This window comes from Coregonus clupeaformis, chromosome 26 (genome assembly GCF_020615455.1).
Source record: "Coregonus clupeaformis isolate EN_2021a chromosome 26, ASM2061545v1, whole genome shotgun sequence".
NCBI classification, from domain to species: Eukaryota; Metazoa; Chordata; class Actinopteri; order Salmoniformes; family Salmonidae; genus Coregonus; species Coregonus clupeaformis.
Window position 1 is genome coordinate 5,577,263 of NC_059217.1, and position 25,634 is coordinate 5,602,896.

Sequence of the window (25,634 nt, forward strand, 5' to 3'; positions counted from 1 at the left end):
GTCGCTGTGCATTTCAAAAGTGCTAAACAAATAGTTATATTGACTATGTCTGTCCTAGCTCGCTCATGTTTTAATCGAAATTACAGATTGCCTCTCATCCGCTAGTCGTCCCCTTATGCCATAGTTTGTACATCTCAATTGTCAGTAGAAAACACATTTGTTTAAGCAAGTCAGCCATATCAGCTATGTTTTTCTAAAAGGCAGTAAATGAGGCTGAATGAACTGTTTCGCTGCCAGACAAGGCTATGCTGATAGCCAGGTGTAGCAGTAGTAAGGTGTTGGGACTGCTGTTGGGACTCTGCTGTCGGGACAGCTTTATGTAGGCCCTAACAGTTTGTGGGCACCGTTTGTCACCGTTATAGTGCAATTAATGTATTGTTTAGTGTTGTGGCATGCACCCCCCCAAAAAAAATTGTTTGCCCCACCAAGATTTACATGCTAAAATCACCAAAGTGTACAGGCTTCCTTCTTTTCACTCTGTCAATAAGGTTAGTATTGTGGAGTAACTACAATGTTGTTGATCCATACTCAGTTTTCTCCTATCACAACCATTATACTCAAACTGGTTTAAAGTCACCATTTGCCTCAGTGAAATCCCTGAGCGGTTTCCTTCCTCTCCAGCAACTGAGTTAAGAAGGACACCTGTATATTTGTAGTGATTGGGTGTATTGATACACTATCCAAAGTGTAATTAATAACTTCACCATGGTCAAAGGTTTATTCAATGTCTACATTTTTTTATGTTTTACCCATCTCCCAATAGGTGCCCTTCTTTGTGAGGCATTGGAAAACTTCCCTGGTGTTTGTGTTTGAATCTGTCTTTGACATTACAGATAATTGTATGTGTGGGGTACAGAGATGACGTAGTCATGAAAAAATCTTGTTAAAATCCTTGAGTCTATTGACGCACCCATGCGTCAATCTAAGTAACATAATACAAAAATCCCCATCAAAATCTGTCAGTTTAAACTAGAGATATCAGGATTTTTGCATGGGCTGAGTCTCAATCTACCGCATCCACCTATGTCGGCCTTCCGCATCTCCGGTGGTAGGTGGCCGAGCTACTGCAGGGTTTGTCAGACCATGAGACATCCCAAAAAGTGGTATTCTCTCAAGCATCTGTAGCGTCCGAACAGTTTGACCCCACTTTGGAAAGGGGAGACTCTCACGAACACTATTGTGTTCTCTGTTTTGCTCTACAACCACCGCAAGTGTCACAGGACTCGTCTGAAGGTAACCCATACTATAACGAATGGAAATATGGCGGTAGTTGTGGGCCAACAAAAATAAGAGGTTAAATATGTCCCAATTCTTAAAAAATATTTCCTGAGCTTTCTTATATCTCGTAGATATAGGACAGGCACTTCAAAACCTTATTCCTTATTATTTATTTTTGGACTGTCTTTTTTGCCATTCATGAATGTGTTATTCAATGCATTTCTATGGGCTATAGTAGTAAGGGCCCAATTCAATATTTTATCACTTTTTTTTATTTATTCATTTTTATACATTGAGGGGTCCTAAAATTTGAAATCAAATAGCTAAATGATCCAAGGTATGACCGTCTTAAAACAGTTCTATATGTGTGACAACCAAATTATACGTGCTTTCATGTCAGAGTCTCCAAAAGTCTCCAATAACACCAGAAAAAGTCGCTAGATTTGTCGCTAGTCGATTTTTTGAAAATGTGTCGCTAGAGGGGTATGAATACTCGCTAAATATAGCGACCACGTCGCTAAGTTGGCAACACTGGCCGCCTCTGTCAGTTGGGAGGTGGGCTGGGGGCGTGGCTCAGTAACGTTTCAAATTGTGATTGACAGCTCGGGAGAAATATGTTCTAGGTTCATGTGTCTGTTTTCGAAATAAACATAGCTACTATGTTTCATAAGTAGCAGGTAGCCTCAATAGCTGTATAATTATTTTTTTACTTTTGCATGCAAACCCCACTTTGGGATCCTAATGCCAAGGTACCAGATGTCAATAGACTCAACGTTACAATTCAGCATGATACATCTGGCGCAAAAATATATTTTATTAACATGTATTTTAAAATATATTCACATACGATGATGTGCTCAAGTTATATATTTAATCAATATATTCTGGACATATATGTATATTTAAAATTCCCCCGTATATATGTAAGTACACATTTTTGTCTGGGTAAGCACATTGACCATCCGTTCCGTTATACAGCCAGACCTAAGCCCTGCCTCTCTTATCTCGCTTCAGCCAATGGGGAGGGGAGGAGGATCGGTTTAGGAATAATTTTGACATTTTAATAGTGCTAGAGAGCAAGTAAGCGAATGTCACTCAGATACATGCTACTACACTGACTAGAGTACAAGAGGGCATTGCACTGACTCGAGTGAACAGTGCTCCAAGTGAGTCTCTCCAATCAAATGTAAAAATAAATTAGAAAAGAGTACCATTTGGCTTTTTTTGACGTGGAGGGGAAAGCAACCAGGTATTATTGCATGCATTTGTTGTTTATTCTATGGAACATCATAAACAACTAATTTTCTCCCTGGAAAAACACAAGTTTCAACTGCAGAAGGTGACATTTGTTTTCCTTCGGTGGAACGAGCGGCGCGCGCTTGTTCGTCTGTCTGGTGCGCTGTGTTGCCTTCTTCTTCCTTTGGATTTTACATCATCAAGGGTACCCACTGGAGGTATGATGCGGTGAGAGGGGGATCCAGCCATTCAGGTGCTTGTCGCTCAGTTTGCTCTTTCACCAACTTTCCGTGGCCTTATAGCGTATGCGCATCTGACCCCAGTATAAAATAGATTTTTCCTGTTAGGTCTCCATCGCATGCGCGTTCTCCTTTGCATTGTGCTGATCACAACTTTACCGTCCGGTCTGCCTGGGATAAATTGTAACAACTTCAGTGATCAGCTTAGTACAACACAGCTTGCAGAACCAGGTAAAAATGTATTTACTAATGTGTGAAAATACAATAGCCTATTAATTGCAGTCAATTTGACACCTGTGTAGAAAAGGCTATTTACCTGATTATATGAAGTAGACTGTGTATTGATTGGAAAACATTGAATATTTACAATACACACTATACTATATTATTTAAATTGCATAGTGGTAGTTCAGGAGATCATCTTTTTAAAAGCCTAATTGATTATTGAAAAATGTCAGGAAGCCTACAGTATAACAGAAGTTCAAGAAATGACAAGATCCTAGAACCTACAGTATCACAAACACACACACACACACACACACAGTGACGACATGTTAGCCTCTGTTTATTATTCTCATTCCAACACATACTCTTCCCCCTCTCTAACATCTAACCATCCTTTCTGTCTCCATCCTTTCCTCCAGGACACAGGGAGAGAAGTTTGGGGAGAATGAGGAGTCATCGGGTGCGGGGGAAGCATGAGTGGCCGGTGTATCACTGTTAGACGGGCGGCTCTGATGGTTCTATGGGAGTGTACAGCTCTAAGCCTCCTGCAGTGGTGGGTGGTAGTGGCGGCGACCGCGAGGGCCAGCCGGACTGGGGTTGGGGCCGGAGCCACGGCCGCTGCAGATGCAGGGGGCTCCAGCAATGCCACGGGGCCCTTCGCCTGGCTCCTGTCTGACAAAGGACCCTTTCATCACTCCCAGGAGTTTTCTGACTTTACGGAGCGCTACCAGCAAGGATTCACCACCAAGTACACGATATACAGGTGAGTCTGGCTAAGGGGATTAATTAAAGATGGCTGCAAGGTTAAGCAATATACATGTGAGATCATCGAGAGTTTGTTGAGTAGCAAGGTTCAGTGTAAAATCAACACTATCCTTTAGAGATACCTGTACAGGTGAGATTGATGCATGTGAGATTACCAGTATGTTTGTTTTACAAAACAAATGGGTTTAGCCTTGCACCTACCTAAGCTGGCATGTACCTCTAGTTTCAAAAGAATGGGAAGGGCGAGGCAGTTTGCAAAGTCTGACAGAGTAGCCTCATATCGTAGCTCACAACCAGTGGTCTTCATCAATAACATATACTGCTCTGACTACTGACAAGGTCAGATTTCGGATACTGGGATTGTTTGATGTAGTGAGTGCTGTACGCTTTGTCACCTGTCCATACCCATAGTTTGTAGTAGTTTTTTTTTCTATTCACGTGCCAGGGCGCGCACGTGTGTGTTTTTGCGGTGTGTTCCAAGTGCGATTATGTGTGCGTGTGCCAGGTCTTATGAATAGTGATGAGTGTGATTTTGTCGGGGCATGGCATAGCTGGAACAGCACAGTGGATGATACCAGTTGAAGGGTCCTAACTGACACACACTGGCGTTTGGCAGCCGGCTGAGATGACACGGCCAGGCACAGATGGGGAATGTAACGCTGCTCTGGTTACTCTGATCTCTCTGTCTATCTGATCAGTCTATCTATCCATCTGTCTTTCTGTCTCCCTCCCCCTTTCTCTGGTTCTGTGTACCTTGCCCCAACACACACTCTCTGTCTTACACTCTCACACACACACACACGTGAATATTCTCCAGTGCTCCAGTGACCTTTTAAGTCGGGACCGGGAAAGGGAGTCAAGAGGAGTGTGATAGTGTTAGCTCTCCCTCTCCTTCTCTCTCTGTCTCAGTGCCTTACTCCCCCCTAATGGTGACTCTTAGTGCAGAGAACATTACTGCCTCTGCTACACCTGCCAACTCTGGAAGAGAAAGAGCAATAGTGTCTTAGCATTGCAACACCTCAGTGATTCTCATCCCTTATCGGGGATAAACTCTCCCTTCTCATGTCATAAACATAGTTATTTGAAGATAAGAAGTAGTACAGACTCTGAATCAAACATAGGAGTTGAATATTACTATGTAATATGTGCTTTTACATATTACATTATTATATATTTTGTATCCACACTGTTGTGTTGTTACGTTTGTGATTGAGCCTATATAATGTGAGACAAATACACCCTGAATCAACTAAAGCTTTGAATTGAATATTATTGATGTCATTCCTCTCCATCCAGCCTTGGGATAGTGTAGTAGCTGTGGGTATTTGTCGAGAGCAGGGATTACAGTGGTGCTGTGACAGATTAGCTTTGTGACTGTCGGGCCAAAACATGCCAACTCCTATACCATACAAATGTACAACATTGGTAGAATTAGCCTAGAGCTACTGTGCATAATTTCCTTACATATCACCACGCTTTATTTCCGACCACAGTTACAACTCATCCTCTCAGCTGAAAATGACCTTGACTGGTTGATCTAAGAAGTGATTGTGTGTAATTAGGGAGTAATTGCTGTTTAATTAGATACACAACCATGTTTGTTAGAAGAGGCACAGAGAAGCACCTTGATAAACGCCTACAAGATTGAATCATACATTAGCGTCCTTAATTGGGGACATTAATGGTAACTGTAACTCTGTGTGCCACCGCCTTCACAAAAAAAACACATGAAAAAAGCACATGAAAAAAAAGTGGGTTTAGGACACGTGATAATATATTGTTTTGTGTGTAATTTTCATGAGTCAGACACGTGGTTTCATATATTTGTTTTTCATGTTTTTTCCTGAAAAGAAAATCCCCAAGTGACTTTTTTTCTCCATATGTTTATTTTTAACACTTCCAGCTACATCTGGTCTTCCATCCATGGACCAACCAGGACCAACCCTGCTTAGCTTCAGAGGCAAACCAGCAGTGGGATGCAGGGTGCTATGTTGCTGGAATGAATGTGACAAAACTTGCAACTGGAAAAAAGGCAGCGAAAGCAAAGGCCAGGGTTAACATAACCAAAGATAGGGAAAATTGCAGGAAAGAGGGTGGCGTTTTGCTTTTATTGCATTATAATTTTTAAAAATCACTAAAAAAAAAAATCTTACATCCATTTACCCCAAATATTCTCACATTTCTAAATTATTTCCTTGAACTATTTTGTTTCGCTATCAATAATTTTGGGTTTATGTTTTGCTTTCAATATCATTCTTTTTGTTTGCAATACTAAGAATTTTGTTCTCAACTTCAGAAGTTTTGCTTGATATTAATGGCACAAACGTAACTCACTCACTAGAGGATTGCACCATATAATAACAGAATTAACACAAGTTGTTTACAATTACTATGTTTACAAACATTGAAGTAAATCAAGCTTATATTTTGGGTTCTGATGTGGTACGAAAATTGAACTAAACTCATGAGGCATTTGTACATTATATTCTTCAAGAAGCAATGGGTTCATATTATTAATTTATAAGTAAAAAAATGTTTTATGTAGAAACTAATTGTTGCCCCTTTAACAGGCAGCGACCTTCATACAGCAGAACTACACTACATGGCCAAAATAATGTGGACACCTGCTCGTCGAACAGCTCATTCCAAAATCATGGGCATTAATATGGAGTTGGTCCCCCTTCGCTGCTATAACAGCCTTCCACTCTTCTGGGAAGGCTTTCCACTAGATGTTGGAACATTGCTGTGGAGACTTGCTTCCTTTCAGCCACAAGAGCAATAGTGAGGTCGGGCACTGATGTTGCTTCCAGAGGCAGTTTGGAACTCGGTAGTGAGTGTTGCAACCGAGGACATATGATTTTTACGCGCTTCAGCACTCGGCTGTCTCGTTCTGTGAGCTTGTGTGGCCTACCACTTCTCGTCTGAGCCGTTGTTGCTCCTAGACGTTTCCACTTCACAATAATACCACTTACAGTTGACCGGGGCAGCTCTAGCAGGGCAGAAATTTGACGAACTGACTTGTTGGAAAGGTGGCATCCTATGATGGTGCCACGTTGAAAGTTACTGAGATCTTCAGTACGGGCGATTCTACTGCCAGTGTTTGTCTATGGAGATTGCATGGCTGTGTGCTTGATTTTATACACCTGTCAGCAATGGGTGTGGCTGAAATAGCCGAATCCACTAATTTGAAGGGGTGTCCACATTTTGGCCATGTAGTGTATGTCGCCGTTTGAACGTGATCCATTAACCTGCCCCCCAAAATGTATTCAGTGCACTGTTTTGTGAATGTCCTGCAAAATTGTTCCCTTGTCTCGCATTTGGGCATTTTAGATGTGATCACTCTAATTCTACCGGTGGAAACATTGTTGCTGCAACATGTTAACACCATCTTTTCACATGTGAGGAGAATAACATTATTTCACATTCACATGTGAAAATCACATTTGCCGTTTCACATGTTTAAAAAAATCCCAATGTGAAAATATCTCTTTCACATGTGGAAATGTAAATCTGCAATTTCACATGTGAAAGTGAGATTTTCAATGTGAAATGGTACATGTGATTTTCACATGTGAATGTTTTTAAAATGGCAAATATCACATGTGAAACTGCAATTCACACGAGGTGAAAACATGTTCTTCTCCTCACATATCAAAAGGTGGTGTTAACATGTGAACTCTAAGTTTAATACATGTGAAACTTTTATTACTGTTTTAAATTTCAGCTCAACATGTGAAAACAACTATTTCACATGTGAAAATGCGATGATTTTTTGTTGTTGTAAGGGATGTCCTTCCAAGGCAACAGACAGTCCTCATTGCCTATAGAATAGAATACTATATTGTCATTCAAGAGGGAAATCATTTTCACAGCCTCCTCAAAATCACAAAACATAGCCACACAAATCCAGTTTCCAGTCACATAACATTTACTGCTTCAAATGGTTAATATATAGACTCATGATGTACTGCGGATCATGACCTCTCCTCTTCTCTGCCTCAGGACAGTCACAGTAGTGTGTCCCTGTAGCTCGGGGAGTCATGACGAGGAGCTCATAGAGCACAGGGCTTATTGATCCTGACAAGTGTGTGATGGGGGGAGTTATATGGGGCAGAGGTCCGTGGTGGTGTCTCTTCTGCCATGGCCAGTGTCTGTGTGTGTGTTTGTTTGTGGAGCAGAGGTCCGTGGTAGCATCTATTCCAGAGCCTGTGCTTTGTGTCGGTGGTGACAGAGCTTTCACTCTCAGGGACAGCTGAGTGAGGAGTGTTGATGGCACTCTGGTGCTGTGTGTGGCATGTGTGTACACCTGTGTGTGTGTGACTGTGCTATGTACAGGTAACTTAGACCCCTCTTTCGAAGTCACTGAGATCTTTTCTTCTCGGGCTCCCGAGTGGCGCAGCGGTCTAAGGCACTGCATCTCAGTGCTTGAGACGTCACTACAGACCCCCTGGTTCAATTCCAGGCTGTATCACAACCGGCCATGATTGGGAGTCCCATAGGGTGGCGCACAGTTGGCCGGTGTAGGCCGTCATTGTAAATAAGAATTTGTTCTTAACTGACTTGCCTAGTTAAATAAAGGTAAAATAAAAAATAAATCCATGGTAGCCAAAATAATGGCCAACTGGGCATTTTTGTATATGACTAAGCATGATTGGATATTAATTACTTAATTAACTCAGGAACCACACCTGTGTGGAAGAACCTGCTTTCAATATACTTTGTATCCCTCGTTTACTCAAGTGTTTCCTTTATTTTGACAGTTACCTCTATATGTGTGTGAGATTCCAGACACTATGTGTGCTCACTCAAGAGTGTGAGGTCCTGGCACATGTCTGTTTAATTACTTGAATTCCATGTAGCTTATTTTTTGGGGAGCCCAATGCGCCATTTCCCTAGAGAGAAATCAAATCATTTACAAGACACATCAACTCTAGAAATATGTGGGACGCTGGGCTGAAGGGAGTTGTAGTTTTCATTAAACAAATATTCATCCTAGTTCAGCGCAGAAACATGGTAATTAACTACAATGACCATAATCAATTGCGCCATTTTTTTCCAGCTCGGACACGGGTGAGAGAGAGGAAGAGGCGAAGCGAGAGCTTTCACCACAGACAGAAGGGGTAACCAAGACACGTCGCAGGGGCTATTAAGCTGAAGCATCCATTTAGAACGTTTTTTCTCACCACCAAATATGGTAGTGAGAGGAAGTCCAGTGCTGGGTAGTGGGAGAGGAAGGAACTAGGTGAAACTGGGCTCACATTTTTCTGTTCTCAAAACTATAATATTTTACGAACACAATGCATAGACTTGACGCTTTGCCAAATGTTCAAAAAAATTGCGTTGTTTAGAAGGAGTGCAAGGTCGAATTGAGTTTGTGCACACTTCACAGAGGAGGCATTCCCTAACAGAAATACATGGGACAACGCACCAAAAGGATCTAGCTAGCTCGTGCTTGCCTTTGCCCATCTCCTTGCTTGTTCTGCCCACTATGCTTAATTTGCTTCCACTGTAAATGACACAGATGAACGATCTTGGGTTAGTTATAAATATCTATGGTATCACTCTCGAGAAAATCTGTCCAAAAATAATCAATGCATTTCTATTGGTTTATTTTGGACCTAAACTTGTTGCCTACCTTCACGCCTTTAGGACAACGACTCCCATTGTTAGGGCGGAGACATGAGCATCTCGTCATAATATACAGATCTCTGGATGGATACACTTTTACGCCTGCTACGTTAGGTTAGATACACACCGACGAGGGACAGCGACAGTTCGCGAAAGTATGCCTTATCTACTTTGAAGAACTAGTAAAATGATTTTGTCAGACAGCTCTGCAGCATACTTAGGCAGGCTAGCTAAAGAGGATGACTAAAGAGTGCAGTATGGGGAGCACATAGATAACTGGCTGGCTGACTGCTACTGCCTGAGCAGAAAAATAACAAAGTCATCAGATAAAAACGAACTAATATACACAACTGAAATATTGTATTATTTCATAGTAGTTTCCTATTTTACTATTGATGTCTACCCAATATGGACCTGACAGAGACAATGGAATATTTTCTATGTTTTGGCAATTGAATGTTCATTCTTTTTGGCTTTGGAATTTCCATTAAAAATATCTAAAATCATTGTAATCTCATTATTTCATAATGCATTTAGTGTAAAAAATATATATATAATTTGAAACCGAAATCAAAAACGTGATTATTTTGTAATAATTGAACCGAAACCGAACCGACCTCAAGACATCCTGGTCAGGAAGAGCATAGGCCTCGGGCCATTTTGTGAAATAGTCCATGGCCGTGATCACCCAGCGGTTTCCACTGTCTGTGGTGGGGAACGGCCCAACTACATCCACTCCCACCCTCTCCATGGGAGCCCCAACTGGGAACTGTTGGAGCTGAGCATGAGAACGGTCTGGAGGGCCCTTTCTCGCTGTGCAGTTGTCACAGCGGCGGCAAAAGTCCTCCACATCCCTCTTGTGCTGCCCCCAGTAAAAGCCCTGACGGAGGCGGCGGAGGGTTTTTGTGACCCCAAAGTGTCCAGTCCCCACCCCACCATGAGTGCTCTGGAGCACAGCCTCCCTCAGTGCTTTTGGGACCACCACCTGCCTCCTATCCTCTCCCGTAGCTGGCTCCTTCCATGCTCACTGTAGCACGCCATCAGCCAGCCGCAGTCTCTCAATCTTTGACCACAACCCTTTGGTCTCGAGTGAGAGTGCTGCCACCTCTTCTTATGGTGGCCTCAGCTGTGCCTCTACCCACTGTAGCACTGGCTGTAGGTCTGTGTCCCGTCCCTGCTGCTGCCCCCATTCAGCCACGTCGACAGTCTGCAGTTCACAGCAGACAGGCCCACCCGCCCGACACACTGTGGCACAGACCCCCTCCTCTGCACACAGCTCTCTCTCACGGCCCTCTCTCCGCTCACAGTGGCAGCACCCGGCTGCAGTACAGGGCCGATGGGACATGGCGTTGGAGTGGTGTGCCCCTGCCCTGTGCACCACTGTGAAGTCGTACGGCTGAAGCTCCTCCAACCAGCGTGCAACCTGCCCCTCTGGCTCTTTGAAAGACATGAGCCACTGGAGAGCAGAGTGGTCAGTCCTTACAGTAAAGGGCAGGCCACCCAGGTAGTACTTGAAGTGTTTGATGGAAGCCACAACAGCGAGGAGCTCCTGCCGGGTGACACAGTAGCGGCACTCATGTTTGTTAAATTTTTTGTACACTACCACTCTCTCCCCCTCTGGCCCCACCTGGGCCAGCACCCCACCCATGCCCACATTGCTCACGTCTGTGTCCAGGATAAAGGGCAAGGTGAGGTCAGGAGGGGCAAGCACGGGGGTCTTGATCAGTGCACATTTGAGGGTGTTGAAGGCCTCCTCGTACTCCACTGTTGAAGTGAAGGCCTTGGCCTTCGGCAGCAGGCGGTTCAGGGGAGCAGCGACGCTTGAGAAGCCCCGTACAAACCTCCTGTAGTACGAGGCCAGGCACAGGAAGCTCTTCAGCTGATGCTGGTCGGTGGGGTGGGCCAGTCTCGGACAGCCCCCACTTTGTCCTCCATGGTGCTGATACCCTCCTCCCCCACTTGGTGGCCCAAGAAGGACACCTGTCTTCTCATGAAGTGGCACTTCTCAGGGTGGCGCTTCAGGCCTGCGGCAGCCACCCTCTCCAACACACGCCGTAGCGCCCCCAGCGCTGACTGGAAGGAGCTGCCATGGGCCAGGATGTCGTTGAGGTGTACCAGACACTCCTGTCGGGGGATGCCATCCAGCACCCTGTCCATTAGGGTGCTGGATTGCATCGGGCTCACGGAGGGATGTGTCGTGGAGGTAGCTGGGGAAAAGTCACACACAGATGTGGGGGAGGGGGGGGGTCAGTCATGAGTCTCTGCTGCTTTAACTGTTGGAGTAAGGGGGTTGTTGGGTGGTGTGAATGTGACATTAGGGGTGGCCATGGTGACTGCCGGCCCTCCCTGGAAGCTCAGTGTGCCCCCATTTAGGTCTAACTGGCAGCCTGTGCTCCTAAGAAAGTCCAACCCCAGGATACAAGGCTCCTGCACAGCCGCCACCCACACAGGATGACGCACAGTCCTGCCCCCTACTGTCAGAGTCGTTATTCCCTTCCCTTTCATGGGTGCCAGCTCACCTGTGACTGTGCGGAGCTGCACAGTTGTGGGCTCAATCTGAGTCCAACTTGGCACAATATCCGGCCTCACCAGGGTTACTGTGGACCCAGTGTCCACCAGGGCAGAGCAGGGCACCCCCTCCACAGTGACAGGGACATGACAAAAGTCCCCAACACAGGTCCGACCCATCACAACAACAGGCTCCATCCGCTTGCACTTGTCTGGGCGTGGAGCCTTGCTCCCCCATCCATGCCGGTGGGCTCCTCCTGGCGATGGTGGTGGTCGGGAAAGAGAGCCAGGGGTCCGCACCGCCCCGTCTATGTGGACCCCGAGCCGTTTCCCTGAGCTCTTAGGGACATGGGGCAATCCCGGTGCAGATGGCCTGGCTGGCCACACCCCTAGCAGACCATGGGACCAGGGCGTGTGTTGCGTGCCACCTGTAGCGACACAGCATGAATGAGTTCAGTCATTTCAGCCACCCATGCAGGCTTTTCTGGATCTGGGTTGTTACAATATTAATGAAGGAACCTATTAAATTGAAGGAGGCACAGGTGGCAAAAGTGGACTATCAAAGGACACATCGGTTTGGTAGGAAGGTTCCTAACAAACCGAGACCAATTGTTGCCAGACTAACCCACTACAAGATGAAAGTGGCAGTTCTGGAAAGAGGAAGGGAACTGAAGGGAACATACCTTTATATCAATTAGCAATCTTTCTCTATCAATGAGAAATAGCTGGGCGAAATCATCGATAGGAGGCGAGTACCTGTAAAAAAACGGATTTGTTGCTGCAAATCTCCCACAAATGGCTAATGTTATTTAGACAGACTAAGGGTGTTTTGGCTGACTGAAAACGGTAAGTAACAAACGTTACGAATTATGAATTTGATGATCATTCAGGTTAAATAGGTTGACCTATCATAATTAGGTTGCTAGCTTACGTTAGCTTGAGCGTTAGATAGCTAGCTAATGAACGTTAGCTAGCTAGCCATTTTCTGTGCTAATGTCTCTGGCTGTGGTAACGTTAGCTAGCTAGCTAAGGTTAGCCTCATGACCATGCTCGCGACGTAAGCTTACGGAAGTGTTGTCGCGGAATATAAGAAATGTATGGTTTTTGAAGACATTTGGCTAGCTAGCTAACTTTGTCAGTGTCTGTAATAGTAGTTAGCTAAAGTTAGCTAGCTAGCTACCTTAGCTAGCTTAGTCTAACACTTCTTCTGGACTGTCTCAGACACTATTTCACTTGTTAGCTACATTAGCTAGCTATGTTACCATAGCTAGAGTTCACTTATTCTCCATCTGGGTTAATTTAACCAAGCTATTTGGCAGGATTATATCATGATTGCATGGTGATTGATTGAGTTAGCTAGAGTCACTGTACTGGTTTTCAATGGTTTCTGACAGTGGCAGCTTTAGTCGGACTTGTGAAGTTGAGGAGGATGGATGCAAATTCTGTTAGCTAGCTAACGTTAGAGTTTACCTTAATTTTGATGTAGCCAAGTTAGTTTAGCTAGCTAGCTATGTTTCTAACATTTATTTATTTCTGTACTTAAATGCAGAGGTCAAGGCCAATGAATGGACAGCTTTGTAAAGATACACTGAATGAGTGGAACCTGGCCTCTGATTCCAAAGTTTGAGGGTAAGTAAAACAGAGAAATTCCTTTTTGAGAGTGAAGACAGAACTTTGGAAAGGAAAAACAGATTTTCATTGACCCTGTGTAAAACAGTATCTACGTCTTCCACATTGTCATCGATAACCAATCGTACAACCTTAATGGAAACTTGAACTACTTAATTTCACCAGAGCCTCTTAGAACCTTGCAGCCACTTTGGGACTAGATACATTACATGCACAGCTACCATAGATAGTCTGGCCATTTTACCATACTTGCTTTATTGGTCATTCGCACAAATATTCTGTCACAGTGACCAACCTGACACACAACACACATATCACAGGCTGGGAGCAGCTCATGGGCACTTAGGGGTAAACTGCCTTGCTCAAGGGCACAACAGCAGTAGGTAGTATAGAGATATTGTAGCTGGTAACTCTCTGGCTGATGGATCACTCCCTGCAGATATCCCTGCAGGCAGCTCCGGGGTTCGAATATCGGCCTGCCTTTCTAACCTCGAAGCTACTGCTGCACCTATTCATTTAGCTCTTTCCTCACTCCCTTGGATTTGTTCAACCAATTGACCTGGCTTATCAACCCTTCCCTCAAAGTATTTAATTTAGAAATGTGGGTGAAACTATCCCTTACAATCTCCCCCCTAGCGGTTAAGCCTAGCAGTTAAGAGCATTGGGCCAGTAACTGATAGGTCGCTGGTTCGAATCCCCGAGCCAGCAAGGTAAAAAAATCAGCCATTCTACCCTTGAGCAAGGCAGTTAACCCCCAACAACAACTGCTCCTCGGACGCCGAAGACGTGGATGTTGATTAAGGCAGCCCCCCGCACCTCTAATTCAGAGGGGTTGGGTTAAATGCGGAAGACACAGTTTGGTTTAATGCATTCAGTTGTGCAACTGATTAGGTACGCCCTTTCCTTTTTACCCTCTCTTTTGCAGCAGAAGAGATGAACCAGAAAACGCTCTTGCTTTTGGACGATTCGACTACAGCCTGAAGTTAAAGAACAACATAAAAGCCTTACACGCAGTGAGTATTCTTTTTTATACACGATGGGAGGTCCTCAGGACACAAACATGAATACATATATGCTGTGGACACACCAAGCTTGAGCAGTAGCTGGGTCTTGCAAGGTAAATGTTAAAAGATTTGTTGTGTATTTTGAAAACTGATTGTTAAAAGGAATTTATAATTCATTGAATACTTTGTGCTCACAACAGTCGAATGTGAGAGACGGCAGCCCAGATGACCAAGTGGCTGAACAACATCTGGCCGGCAAACCAGGTTGCGGAGTACATGAAGGAGACCACGATCCAGAGGGCTCAGTGGACCAGACAGAATGGGGCCAAGACAGTCGAGATAGTCCGAGAGTATCCATGAGACTCCAGGCATGGTGGGTTATTTTTTTAAACAAAAACAGTAGACTTGAATTTGATTCTGTTTGCTTAACTAGCCTGGTTGACGCAACCCACATTACTCACAGCGCAGGGAGAGCTGTGACCACACTGGTCTGGAAAGGAGGCTGTTAGTTGATGCAATATTCACTAATAAAGTGTGCAACAGGTTTTGATTGGTTCTCTCAAATGTTTTTTTATTTTCTCTGGGTTGAGACCTGTCATTGTTTGGATTTGAAAATCCAACCATAGTAATAAAGGGGGCGGCGCTCAGGGGCTGTGTGTGGCTGTGGCTGTTTGAGTGAGAAAGACACAGAGGAGAGCCAACCAGTAAAACCACAACCCCCTTCATTATCAACGCATTGTGGCGACAACATCAAAGAGCTATTCCGGACTTGAAGTCAGGAGGACTTCAAGAGTTAGGTGTTAGCCAGACTAGTGATTAACTGCAATTGAAAAGTAATTGTTTGTCTGGCTACAACATAACACAATTTGAAGTCATATGGGGCAGAGTCTCACAAGCATTAGAAGCAGCATTGGGTGTGTATGCGGTGGGAATCTGAGCAAGTGTGATGTCATCAATGTTTGTGGATATGTATGTAAATGTTAAGGTGTCTATTGTTTTTGTCAATGTATGTTTTTTTTGGGTTAAAAAATAAAAGTTATATACAATATTACTAAAAACATAATTGTCTGCTTTACTACAGATTGCTCTGGACTTCTCCATTTAAAACCCGGACTACACGGGGAAACTCACTGGAAACTCACTGGATCGCAGTCTTCAAGGACAAAAAGCCTTCGCTTCGCCAGCCCAGAGAGAAGCAGGCCCCCAATTTGAAATGACCCTGCTGGTGGTGCCTCGGATGCATTTATTTTTAGCCTGAAACAATCACGTTTTTCACTAAACATTATTTTCTGCAATATTTACCTGGAGCTAACCCTGCAGATAGCATTACTGGGTGATCTGAAAAGTCATAGTCAATCGATCAATAATATAATAATACTTTTAGCAAAAATGTTTATTTTCAATTTACAATCTGTAGAAACAATGAGAATAGAAAGGTTCAGAACTTTTGTAAAACATCACAGTACAGTTGAAAAATATATGAGAGATTGATGGGTGGTGTTGAAAGATGGGACTAATAACAACTAACAACTAATAACAACAAGATAACTAATAATGTAAGCATACTGTGTCCATAATAAATATATAGGTTGAGCGCTTTTGTGAAAGAGCACAGTTAGAAAGATATGGCATATAGAAGCAAACCGGATGGACATCATGAAAATGATCAGAGAGGTTGAGGGTAGAGGAAGTTCAGGAGTAAAAACAAACAAAATAGAATTATTGTAAAATTGACTGTGTCCATAAAATGTATATAGTTATCAAGTTCTCTGATGGGGCGTGGAATGGATAGGGGAATCAATGTACCGTATTTTCCGCACTATAAGGCGCACCGGATTATAAGGCGCACCTTCAATGAATGGCCTATTTTAGAACTGTTTTCATATATAGGGCGCACCGGATTATAAGGCGCATAGAATAGAAGATACTGTAGTCAAACGAATTGACTGGGGTTGCGTTATGCATCCACTAGATGGAGCTGTGCTAAAAGGAATGTCAACAAAACAGTCAGATAAAGTCAAACTTTATTAAGCGTTCTGACAACTCCGTTCACTCCCATGGTAATGTTGTTCAAACGTTAATGTGCATATTAACAATATCTCCCAGCCTTGCTCACTCTTCTCCCAAACGTGGAGGGGAACCTTTCCCTGATTCAGTAAACACGTAGTAAAAGAAACAGTCTGATACCACTAAATCAAACGTTAGTGCATAACTCAACATTGTTCAGTTACATATAACACGTAAAGCTCACTTTTTCAGTTCATTCCCCATCCACGAACCCCTCGAATTCTTCTTCTTCAGTGTCCGAATTGAACAGTTGGGCGACTACGGCATCCAACCTGCCCGGCTCCCTCTCGTCATTATCCGAGTCAGTGTCGCTGCTGTTGCCTGGCCGGTTCAGATATTATTCCTGCCTTCGTGAAAGCTTTGACCACAGTTGAGACCGATATATCAGCCCAGGCATCCACGATCCATTGGCAGATAGTGGCGTAAGTCGCCCGGCGCTGTCTCCCCGTCTTGGTGAACGTGTGTTCGCCTTCTGTCATCCACTGCTCCCACGCAGCTCGCAGTCTAGCTTTGAACGCCCTGTTGACACCAATATCTAGCGGCTGGAGTTCTTTAGTTAATCCACCCGGAATGACGGCAAGCTCCGAATTAGTTTGCTTCACTTGTTTTTTGACAGCATCGGTGATATTGGCGCGCATTGAGTCGTAGATCAATAGGGACGGAGCTGTGTGGAAAAAAGCCACCCGGTCTCTTGACGTAAATTTCTCTCAGCCACTCACTCATCTTTTCCTCATCCATCCATCCCTTCGGGCTAGCTTTGATGACGACGCCGGCTGGAAAGTTCTCTTTTGGCAAGGTCTTCCTCTTGAAAATAATCATGGGTGGAAGTTTCTGGCCATTAGCCTGGCAGGCGAGAACTACAGTGAAGGATGACTTCTCATTCCCTGTGGTACGTACAGACACCGTACTGGTCCCCGTTTTCTCCACAGTGCGGTTCACGGGAATATCAAAGGTGAGTGGAACCTCGTCCATGTTGGTGATGTGCTCTGGCCGGATCTTCTTTTCAGTGATCTTATTTTTGCAGTATGCGCGGAAAGTGACCAGCTTTTCTTGGTAATCTTTTGGCAGTTGCTGCGAGACGGTAGTTCGTGTGCGGATGGAGAGATTACGTCTTTTCATAAAACGAAAGCACCAAGAAGGACCGCCTCGAAATTCATCGATTGTCATGTCCCGTGCTAGCGCTGTTGCCTTCATTCGAATAGTGACTGTAGAGACGCTTCTACTTGCTGCTCTCTGTTCAACAACCCACTGTTCGAGTTTGTCCTCTAACTGTGGCCATCTCGCTTTGTTCCCGCGGAAACTCTGTTTAGTCTTCTTTACTTGGCGCAGGTCATCTTCTTGCTTCCTCCACTTCCGTACCATTGATTCATTAATGTTGAATTCTCTCGCTGCTGCTCTATTCCCATATTCTACTGCATGACCGACAGCCTTGAGCTTGAACTCTGCGTCGTAAGCGTGTCTCTTGAAAGGTGCCATTTTGGGGTCTTTATACACACACAAGTGGTGTGGGACTGTGAGTAAGCACAATACCGGTGTGTACTGGCTACCGTAATGCTGCAAGTGGTGCGGCTTTGTAGTTTACCAGTCGTACTGAAACATTTCATTATTATTACATTGTTTTTATTGGTTTTTCATACTGAAACATTTTGACAGAGCACCTTGAGCGCCGTGTACAACCAGTATGGATCAACCAATTAACCAATTGATCCATACATAAGGCGCTCCGGATTATAAGGCGCACTGTCGTTTTTTGAGAAAATGAAAGGCTTTTAAGTGCGCCTTATAGTGCGGAAAATACGGTAATGCCTATATGGTGTGTGAATACCCTGTCCATAAAGTTCCCAGCTGCGCCTGAATCGACTAGCGCCTTACACTGGGGAACATCCATGTGCTCAGGAAAGGAGACAAGTATTTTACAGTGTGCAGCAGAGGGCTCTGAACGAGTGTGGGTGTTCGATACCTGGGGTGATGCGTGAGTGCCCTGCCTGCCGCCTCCAGGCCCAAAAGAACGTTGACTACGACGTGTGGTGGATTGTCCCTTCGTGCCACACCTCCACTCTCTCGGCCGGCGGCTCCACCCAGCTCCATCGGCTCGAGGTCCGAGTCTTCCGGGGTGGAAACGGGCAGACCCCTATCAGGACGTCCTCTGACTGCCAGCAGGTTGTCCAACCGAATGGCCATGTCCACCAGTTTATCGAAGGACAACATGGTGTCCCGGCAGGCTAGCTCCTGTCGGACATCCTCCCGCAGATGGCACGGGAAATGGTCGATCAGGGCACGCTCCTTCCACCCGGATCCCGCTGCCAGCGTCCGGAACTCGTCCCCTGCCTCAGGTGGACCAGTCGCTCACCCGCCTCTCGACCCTCGGGCAGGTGGTCAAATACCGCCCGAAAGAGGCGAGCAAACTCCCTGTAGTCCTCCAACGCAGCTCCTCCTTCGTTCCACACCGCGTTGGCCCACTCCAGGGCTTTCCCACAGAGGCAGGAAACGAGGACGGACACCTTTTCCCGCTCCGACGGTGCCGGTCTGATGCTGGCGAAGTAAAGCTCCAATTGGAGGAGGAATCTCTGGCACAGCGCCGTTGTCCCCTCAAAAGCCTGTGGTCGGGATATCTGGATCCCTCCTGGTGCTGGGGTGTAGGTAGCTGGATCTGGTTGGCCAGCTGGTCTCGACAGATCGGGTCTGCTCCTCTCCAGGCGTTGGACTACCTGAAGAACCCGATCCATCGCTTCCCCCAAGCTGACCAGCATCGTGGAGTGCTCCTGGACCCGTGCCACGACTCCAGGCATGCGCTCTTCTCCCGCTAACTCCATAGCGGGTGGGTGATTCTGTGATGCGTGTGATAGAAGGAGTCAGGCGCAGGAGAGTAATACGCATCCAAAAACGTTATTCCGTCGATAAACAGTTGTGCAAGCATGAGACAACAAAACTCAGGCACAGGGGAAATATCTACCTTGGCAAACACCAAGGTAAGGGTAGTTCAACCGAGCTACACACAGCTCACAACAAACAATCACCCACACCGACAAGGAAGAAGAGGGAACACTTATACCTTGACTAATTGGGGATAAGGACCAGATGTGTGTGATTAATTAGACAAGACAAGTGGAGTGATGATAAATGGATCGGCAGCAGCTAGTAAGCCGGTGACGACGAACGCCGAAACCTGCCCGAACAAGGAGGGGAGGCAGCCTCTGTGGAAGTCGTGACAATATTATGTATAAGCTGGAAGTAGAGGCCTAAGCATTGTTGTTCACTAGTTTACTCCAATTAGGGAAGGGGTGGTGGGGTTGGAAAGTAATAAAGGGAAATATATTTTTAAAAAGGAAATGTATATGTATGTGTATGTATGTATGTATGTATGTATGTGTGTATATATACTGTATATGTATGTATGTATGTATGTGTGTATATATACAGTGGGGAGAACAAGTATTTGATACACTGCCGATTTTGCTGGTTTTCCTACTTACAAAGCATGTAGAGGTCTGTAATTTTACCCAGTCTAAAAAAATCCAGAAAATCACATTGTATGATTTTTAAGTAATTAATTTGCATTTTATTGCATGACATAAGGATTTGGTACATCAGAAAAGCAGAACTTAATATTTGGTACAGAAACCTTTGTTTGCAATTACAGAGATCATACGTTTCCTGTAGGTCTTGACCAGGTTTGCACACACTGCAGCAGGGATTTTGGCCCACTCCTCCATACAGACCTTCTCCAGATCCTTCAGGTTTCGGGACTGTCGCTGGGCAATACGGACTTTCAGCTCCCTCCAAAGATGTTCTATTGGGTTCAGGTCTGGAGACTGGCTAGGCCACTCCAGGACCTTGAGATGCTTCTTACGGAGCCACTCCTTAGTTGACCTGGCTGTGTGTTTCAGGTCGTTGTCATGCTGGAAGACCCAGCCACGACCCATCTTCAATGCTCTTACTGAGGGAAGGAGGTTGTTGGCCAAGATTTCGCGATACATGGCCCCATTCATCCTCCCCTCAATACGGTGCAGTCGTCCTGTCCCCTTTGCAGAAAAGCATCCCCAAAGAAAGATGTTTCCACCTCCATGCTTCACGGTTGGGATGGTGTTCTTGGGGTTGTACTCATCCTTCTTCTTCCTCCAAACACGGCGAGTGGAGTTAAGACCCAAAAGCTATATTTTTGTCTCATCAGACCACATGACCTTCTCCCATTCCTCCTCTGGATCATCCAGATGGTCATTGGCAAACTTCAGACGGGCCTGGACATGCTCTGACTTGAGCAGGGGGACCTTGCGTGCGCTGCAGGATTTTAATCCATGACGGTGTAGTGTGTTACTAATGGTTTTCTTTAAGACTGTGGTCTCAGCTCTCTTCAGGTCATTGACCAGGTCCTGCCATGTAGTTCTGGGCTGATCCCTCACCTTCCTCATGATCATTGATGCCCCACGAGGTGAGATCTTGCATGGAGCCCCAGACCGAGGGTGATTGACCGTCATCTTGAACTTCTTCCATTTTCTAATAATTGCGCCAACAGTTGTTGCCTTCTCACCAAGCTGCTTGCCTATTGTCCTGTAGCCCACCCCAGCCTTGTGCAGGTCTACAATTGTATCCCTGATGTCCTTACACAGCTCTCTGGTCTTGGCCATTGTGGAGAGGTAGGAGTCTGTTTGATTGAGTGTGTGGACAGGTGTCTTTTATACAGGTAACGAGTTCAAACAGGTGCAGTTAATACAGGTAATGAGTGGAGAACAGGAGGGCTTCTTAAAGAAAAACTAACAGGTCTGTGAGAGTTGGAATTCTTACTGGTTGGTAGGTGATCAAATACTTATGTAATGCAATAAAATGCACATTAATTACTTAAAAATCATACAATGTGATTTTCTGGATTTTTGTTTTAGATTCCGTCTCTCACAGTTGAAGTGTACCTATGATAAAAATTACAGATCTCTACATGCTTTGTAAGTAGGAAAACCTGCAAAATCGGCAGTGTATCAAATACTTCTTCTCCCCACTGTATTTGTGAGGAAAAAAAACATGGTGGATTGGAAGTGATGCAGACAATTACATTGATGGAAGTTACAATCTATTAAAGCTGATCTACCCCTAAAAAAAAACAAAAAAAACAACAACATTATTTTCTCCAGATACACAAGGTGACATCGCTTTAAGACATCCGCCAGCACCGTGGTCCTCCCAACACCAGTCTACAAGATAGGCAGGAAGACATTCTGACCCAGCTTTAATGAGTCCTTCATTGACTTGCAGCCAGTAAGTTTAAATAGTGGATTGGCATAGGGAGATTGATGGGGAAATTAGATGATGGCATTTTGTAAACCTTGAATGAAGGGGACAGCATTCCAAAATATGTTATGCATAACTGCACACTCCAAGATTCCATCCAATTTGATAATAAATAAATTGGTCATTTAGCAGACGCTCTTATCCAGAGCGACTTACAGGAGCAATTAGGGTTAAGTGCTTTGCTCAAGGGCACATCGACAGATTTTTCACCTAGTCGGTTTGGGGGTTAGAACCAGCAACCTTTCGGTTACTGGTACAACACTCTTAACCACTAAGCTACCTGCCGCCGACACAGTGCACATTGATGACACAGTGCACATAAAAATTACTTTTTGCCATTAAATTCCCATGTACCGAATACAAAAATGAATAAGTTAAATGGGTTTCCATCACATTTTCAACTCTACTGATGGTTTTGTCACAAACTGTTGCATTATATAGCAAATGTGCCCACTCTGGTCTTGGCACGTGCGCTCTAGCCAACATCTTGCACATACAGTGGGGGTAGTCTTTTATTTGTATTCGTCAAATGGCATCCAAGCATCAATCATCAAATCACCAGAATAAGACCCTAAATATTTATTGGAAATCACCTTGCACATTCACCTTGCACATCACCATCCTGTGAAGTTCATCATCATTTATTTAATCTGTAGCCGAATAAACTGCATGCTTTCTCGAGTCATAGTGAGAGGACCACACAACATATCATCGCTTGACTCCAAGTTTAATTTGATATGATGGTTATTATATCAATATTTGAGCTTAAAAGAGTTTCCACCGCCATTTCTCTCATTTCTCGACACAAAAAGATCCCACCATGTCGAATGAACAAATTGTCTGTAGGCATTTATAAAATTGTACCGGCATTTCATATTTCCATCAGCCCGGTCGTAACTTTTTTCATGCGTTAGGTAATTCATGAAATGGTTGGCTGGCAACGTGGTTAGTGTTGTATAAATAAACAAATGAGCCCCAGCCCCAAATGAATGGAAGATGTAGACATCAAACAGGGATTGGGTGTTGATTGATGTAAATGGCTATAAAATATACAAAATAAATTGTGTGTGATGGCATTGTCAGTGTGCCTCCATGATTTGCACGTCCTCATATTCTAAAATCAATGGATTTCTCTAACAGGTTGGGACCAACATGGTTGAGTACCTGCACCAGGTAGAGGTGGCCAGACCCTAACCATTTATGTTGGTTCTTGGGGACTGCTCACAGCTGTTTACAGTCATTAGTGGACCGGCATTGGAGCAAGGTACACTGCTTGGGGCACTATATGTGTGCTTCAAGTTATATTATGTGTTTGATATCAACTTTGCCACTGTGCCCCATCATGGGAATTCCTACAGACCACGGTGTATCAGCTGCCATGAACAGAATCCCCCGCAGTAAGAATGTTGCGAACATGCCTTTTTTCCACTGAAGAATGGTGGATAAGTATCTGCTCTTGTATGTAGTGTGAGAAGTGACAGGAGGAAACACAGCCCTCTGGCTGATATGCTCCTGTGAATTAATAGATCGATGGATGGGCCATGAATGTCTCATTCCAATGCTAATATGCTCTTAAGGCACTATTTATAGCTCTTAAATTGACTTTTAGTTCGTTTTTTAATGCATTTGTGCCTGCTTTTTGCCTACAGTACTGTATGTGGCTCATTTGTTCAACTACTGAAGCGCGTTCTGGTACGTTTTCATTCTATCACAACAATTTATTTTAAATACAAATATTACATTTTGGGGATTGTGAAAAGTGCTTTATGAATGAAATACAGTTAAGTAATGAGTCATTAGTCCATGTTCTTAGTAGAGTGACCTTCAAATGTAATATTTTACACTTGTTCTGTGTAACAATGTTTTAACTCAACTCAAATGTAGACCATTATTGTATTGCTGTCACCTAAGATAGCTGAAGTGTGTCAGTGAATGGGAATATCTATTGTGTTAATACCACTTAAAACAGTGTCACACGCACGCATGCTTTGTTTTTCTCAGATTGCAATCTGAGTGTGCACATCAAGTTCAACTGAGGCTTTAGTCTGATGTTTAGACTGTTTGGTTCATTAAATAATATAAATACATTTAATCAATCCTATCTTCTGAAATAATACATATTTAGACAATAGGGCTTTGTTTCAATGTGCTATTTAAAAACATGTCTATATTCTTGTAAATTTTTCTGACGTGATGTAAGTTTTGAAATGCAGGCAATAGAAATTAATTATTTGAAATTCAACATTTATCTTGATTGTGTGTGTAGGAAAGGGAGGGGGTGGGGTTTTAGAGAAGGCAAATATGCAAGCAAAATTGAAATTAGGATGACACTGAAAATAACCCAAGGATTACATTAAAAATTACTCAGATGCTGGGTCAATCCCCAAACCGAATGTGCTGGGTTTATGTCCCAACCCAACACACTGGGTTGTTTTAACCCAGCAATATAGTCCAATTTACCCACCAGTTGGGTCAAGCACTCAACCCAAGGCACTGGGTTAGAAACACAACCCAAACCCGCTGGGTTGAATTAACCCAATGCTGCATTTGTCCAATATTGACCCAGTGCTGGGTTGTCGAAATTACCCAAATTGAGTTATTTTTAACCCAGCATTTTAACCTAGGAACAATAATTCATTTTGGAAAAATAATATGAATTGCCATATTAGGCATAACTAAATTTCTACATTTTTAAGATGCCAAAATATAAATTGTTTTCAGTAATTGTTTTCAGTATCCTAATTTTCTTTAGTTTTTCTGATTGTTTCAGTGCATGCGTTCAACAAGCATTGGAAGAAGAACTTCCACAGGGCCGCCATGTCCAAAGTTCACTCAAAAAGGCAATAGTTCTGAACTGGGTTTGATATAGTTTTTGTTTTAATTATAACAATTGTGTTAATTATCTTTTAAACTTCCATTGGTTAATATATTGCTCAGTTATCACTTGGCTCATGTAAATAATTATGTAGTTGTCCCTTTAAACATCCTTAGGTCAACAGCCCCATAATGTTCACATTTCTCACATATGGGCTCGTCGGCTATTGGCCTAATGTGTAATGGAAGACAAATGTATATTTATTTGTGATATTGTGTTACATGTTATTGATTATGCTAATATTCAGAGCGGTAGCATAATTCTGCAACTCACAGCCGATGTGCATTAACGAATACACTGATGGATTGAAAGTAGAATACTTTGGTGAGGGCGAATCAAGGGCTGCGTTTGCACGGGCGGCCCGGTTCTGATATTTTTTTCACTGGATTGTCTTTTGACCAAGCTGGATTGTCGTCACCAAGCTTAGGACCCTGGGATTGAACACCTCCCTCTGTAACTGGATTATGGACTTCTTGACGGGCCAAAACCAGGTGGTGAGGGTAGGAAATATCACCTCTGCCATGCTGACCCTTAACACGGGGGCCTCACAGGCGAATATGAGACAGTCTACAGTGAAGAGGTCAGTGACCTGGCAGTGTGGTGACGGAACAACAACCTCTCCCTCGACGTCAGTAAGACCAAGGAGACCACACCCTCATCCGCATCGACGGGGCTGCAGTGGAGCGGGTCAAGAGCTTCAAGTTCCTCGGTGTCCAAATCACTAAGGACTTAAAATGGTTTCATACATGCGCACAGTCGTGAAGAAGGCGCGACAGTGCCTCTTACCCCTCAGGAGGTTGAACAGGTTTGGCATTGGCCCTCAAATCCTCAAAAAGTTCTACAACTGTACAATTGAGAGCATCTTGACTGGCTGCATCACTGCTTGGTATGGCAAGAGCACCGCCCTCGATTGCATGGCACTACAGAGGGTGGTGCAGACAGCCCAGTACATCACTGGGG

The 25,634-nt window shown here is 44.2% G+C and overlaps 1 protein-coding gene and 1 long non-coding RNA gene across 3 annotated transcripts in view; both read left to right on the top strand.

Moving 5' to 3' along the window:
- Window positions 1-2,326: 2,326 nt before the first annotated feature.
- LOC121540527 (BMP/retinoic acid-inducible neural-specific protein 3-like) overlaps window positions 2,327-25,634 on the top strand; it is a 78,328-nt gene continuing 55,020 nt past the window's right edge. For both annotated transcript variants that reach the window (XM_041849463.1, XM_041849464.1), the window contains exons 1-2: window positions 2,327-2,924; window positions 3,338-3,681. In XM_041849463.1, the coding sequence (XP_041705397.1) occupies window positions 3,392-3,681 (290 nt within the window). In that variant the 5' untranslated portion in view covers window positions 2,327-2,924; window positions 3,338-3,391. The remainder of the gene's footprint in view (window positions 2,925-3,337; window positions 3,682-25,634) is intronic.
- On the top strand, window positions 12,952-15,803 carry LOC121540528. The gene is made up of 4 exons (XR_005995502.1): window positions 12,952-13,448; window positions 14,374-14,461; window positions 14,653-14,825; window positions 15,534-15,803. It is a non-coding gene; the product is annotated as an uncharacterized LOC121540528 (long non-coding RNA).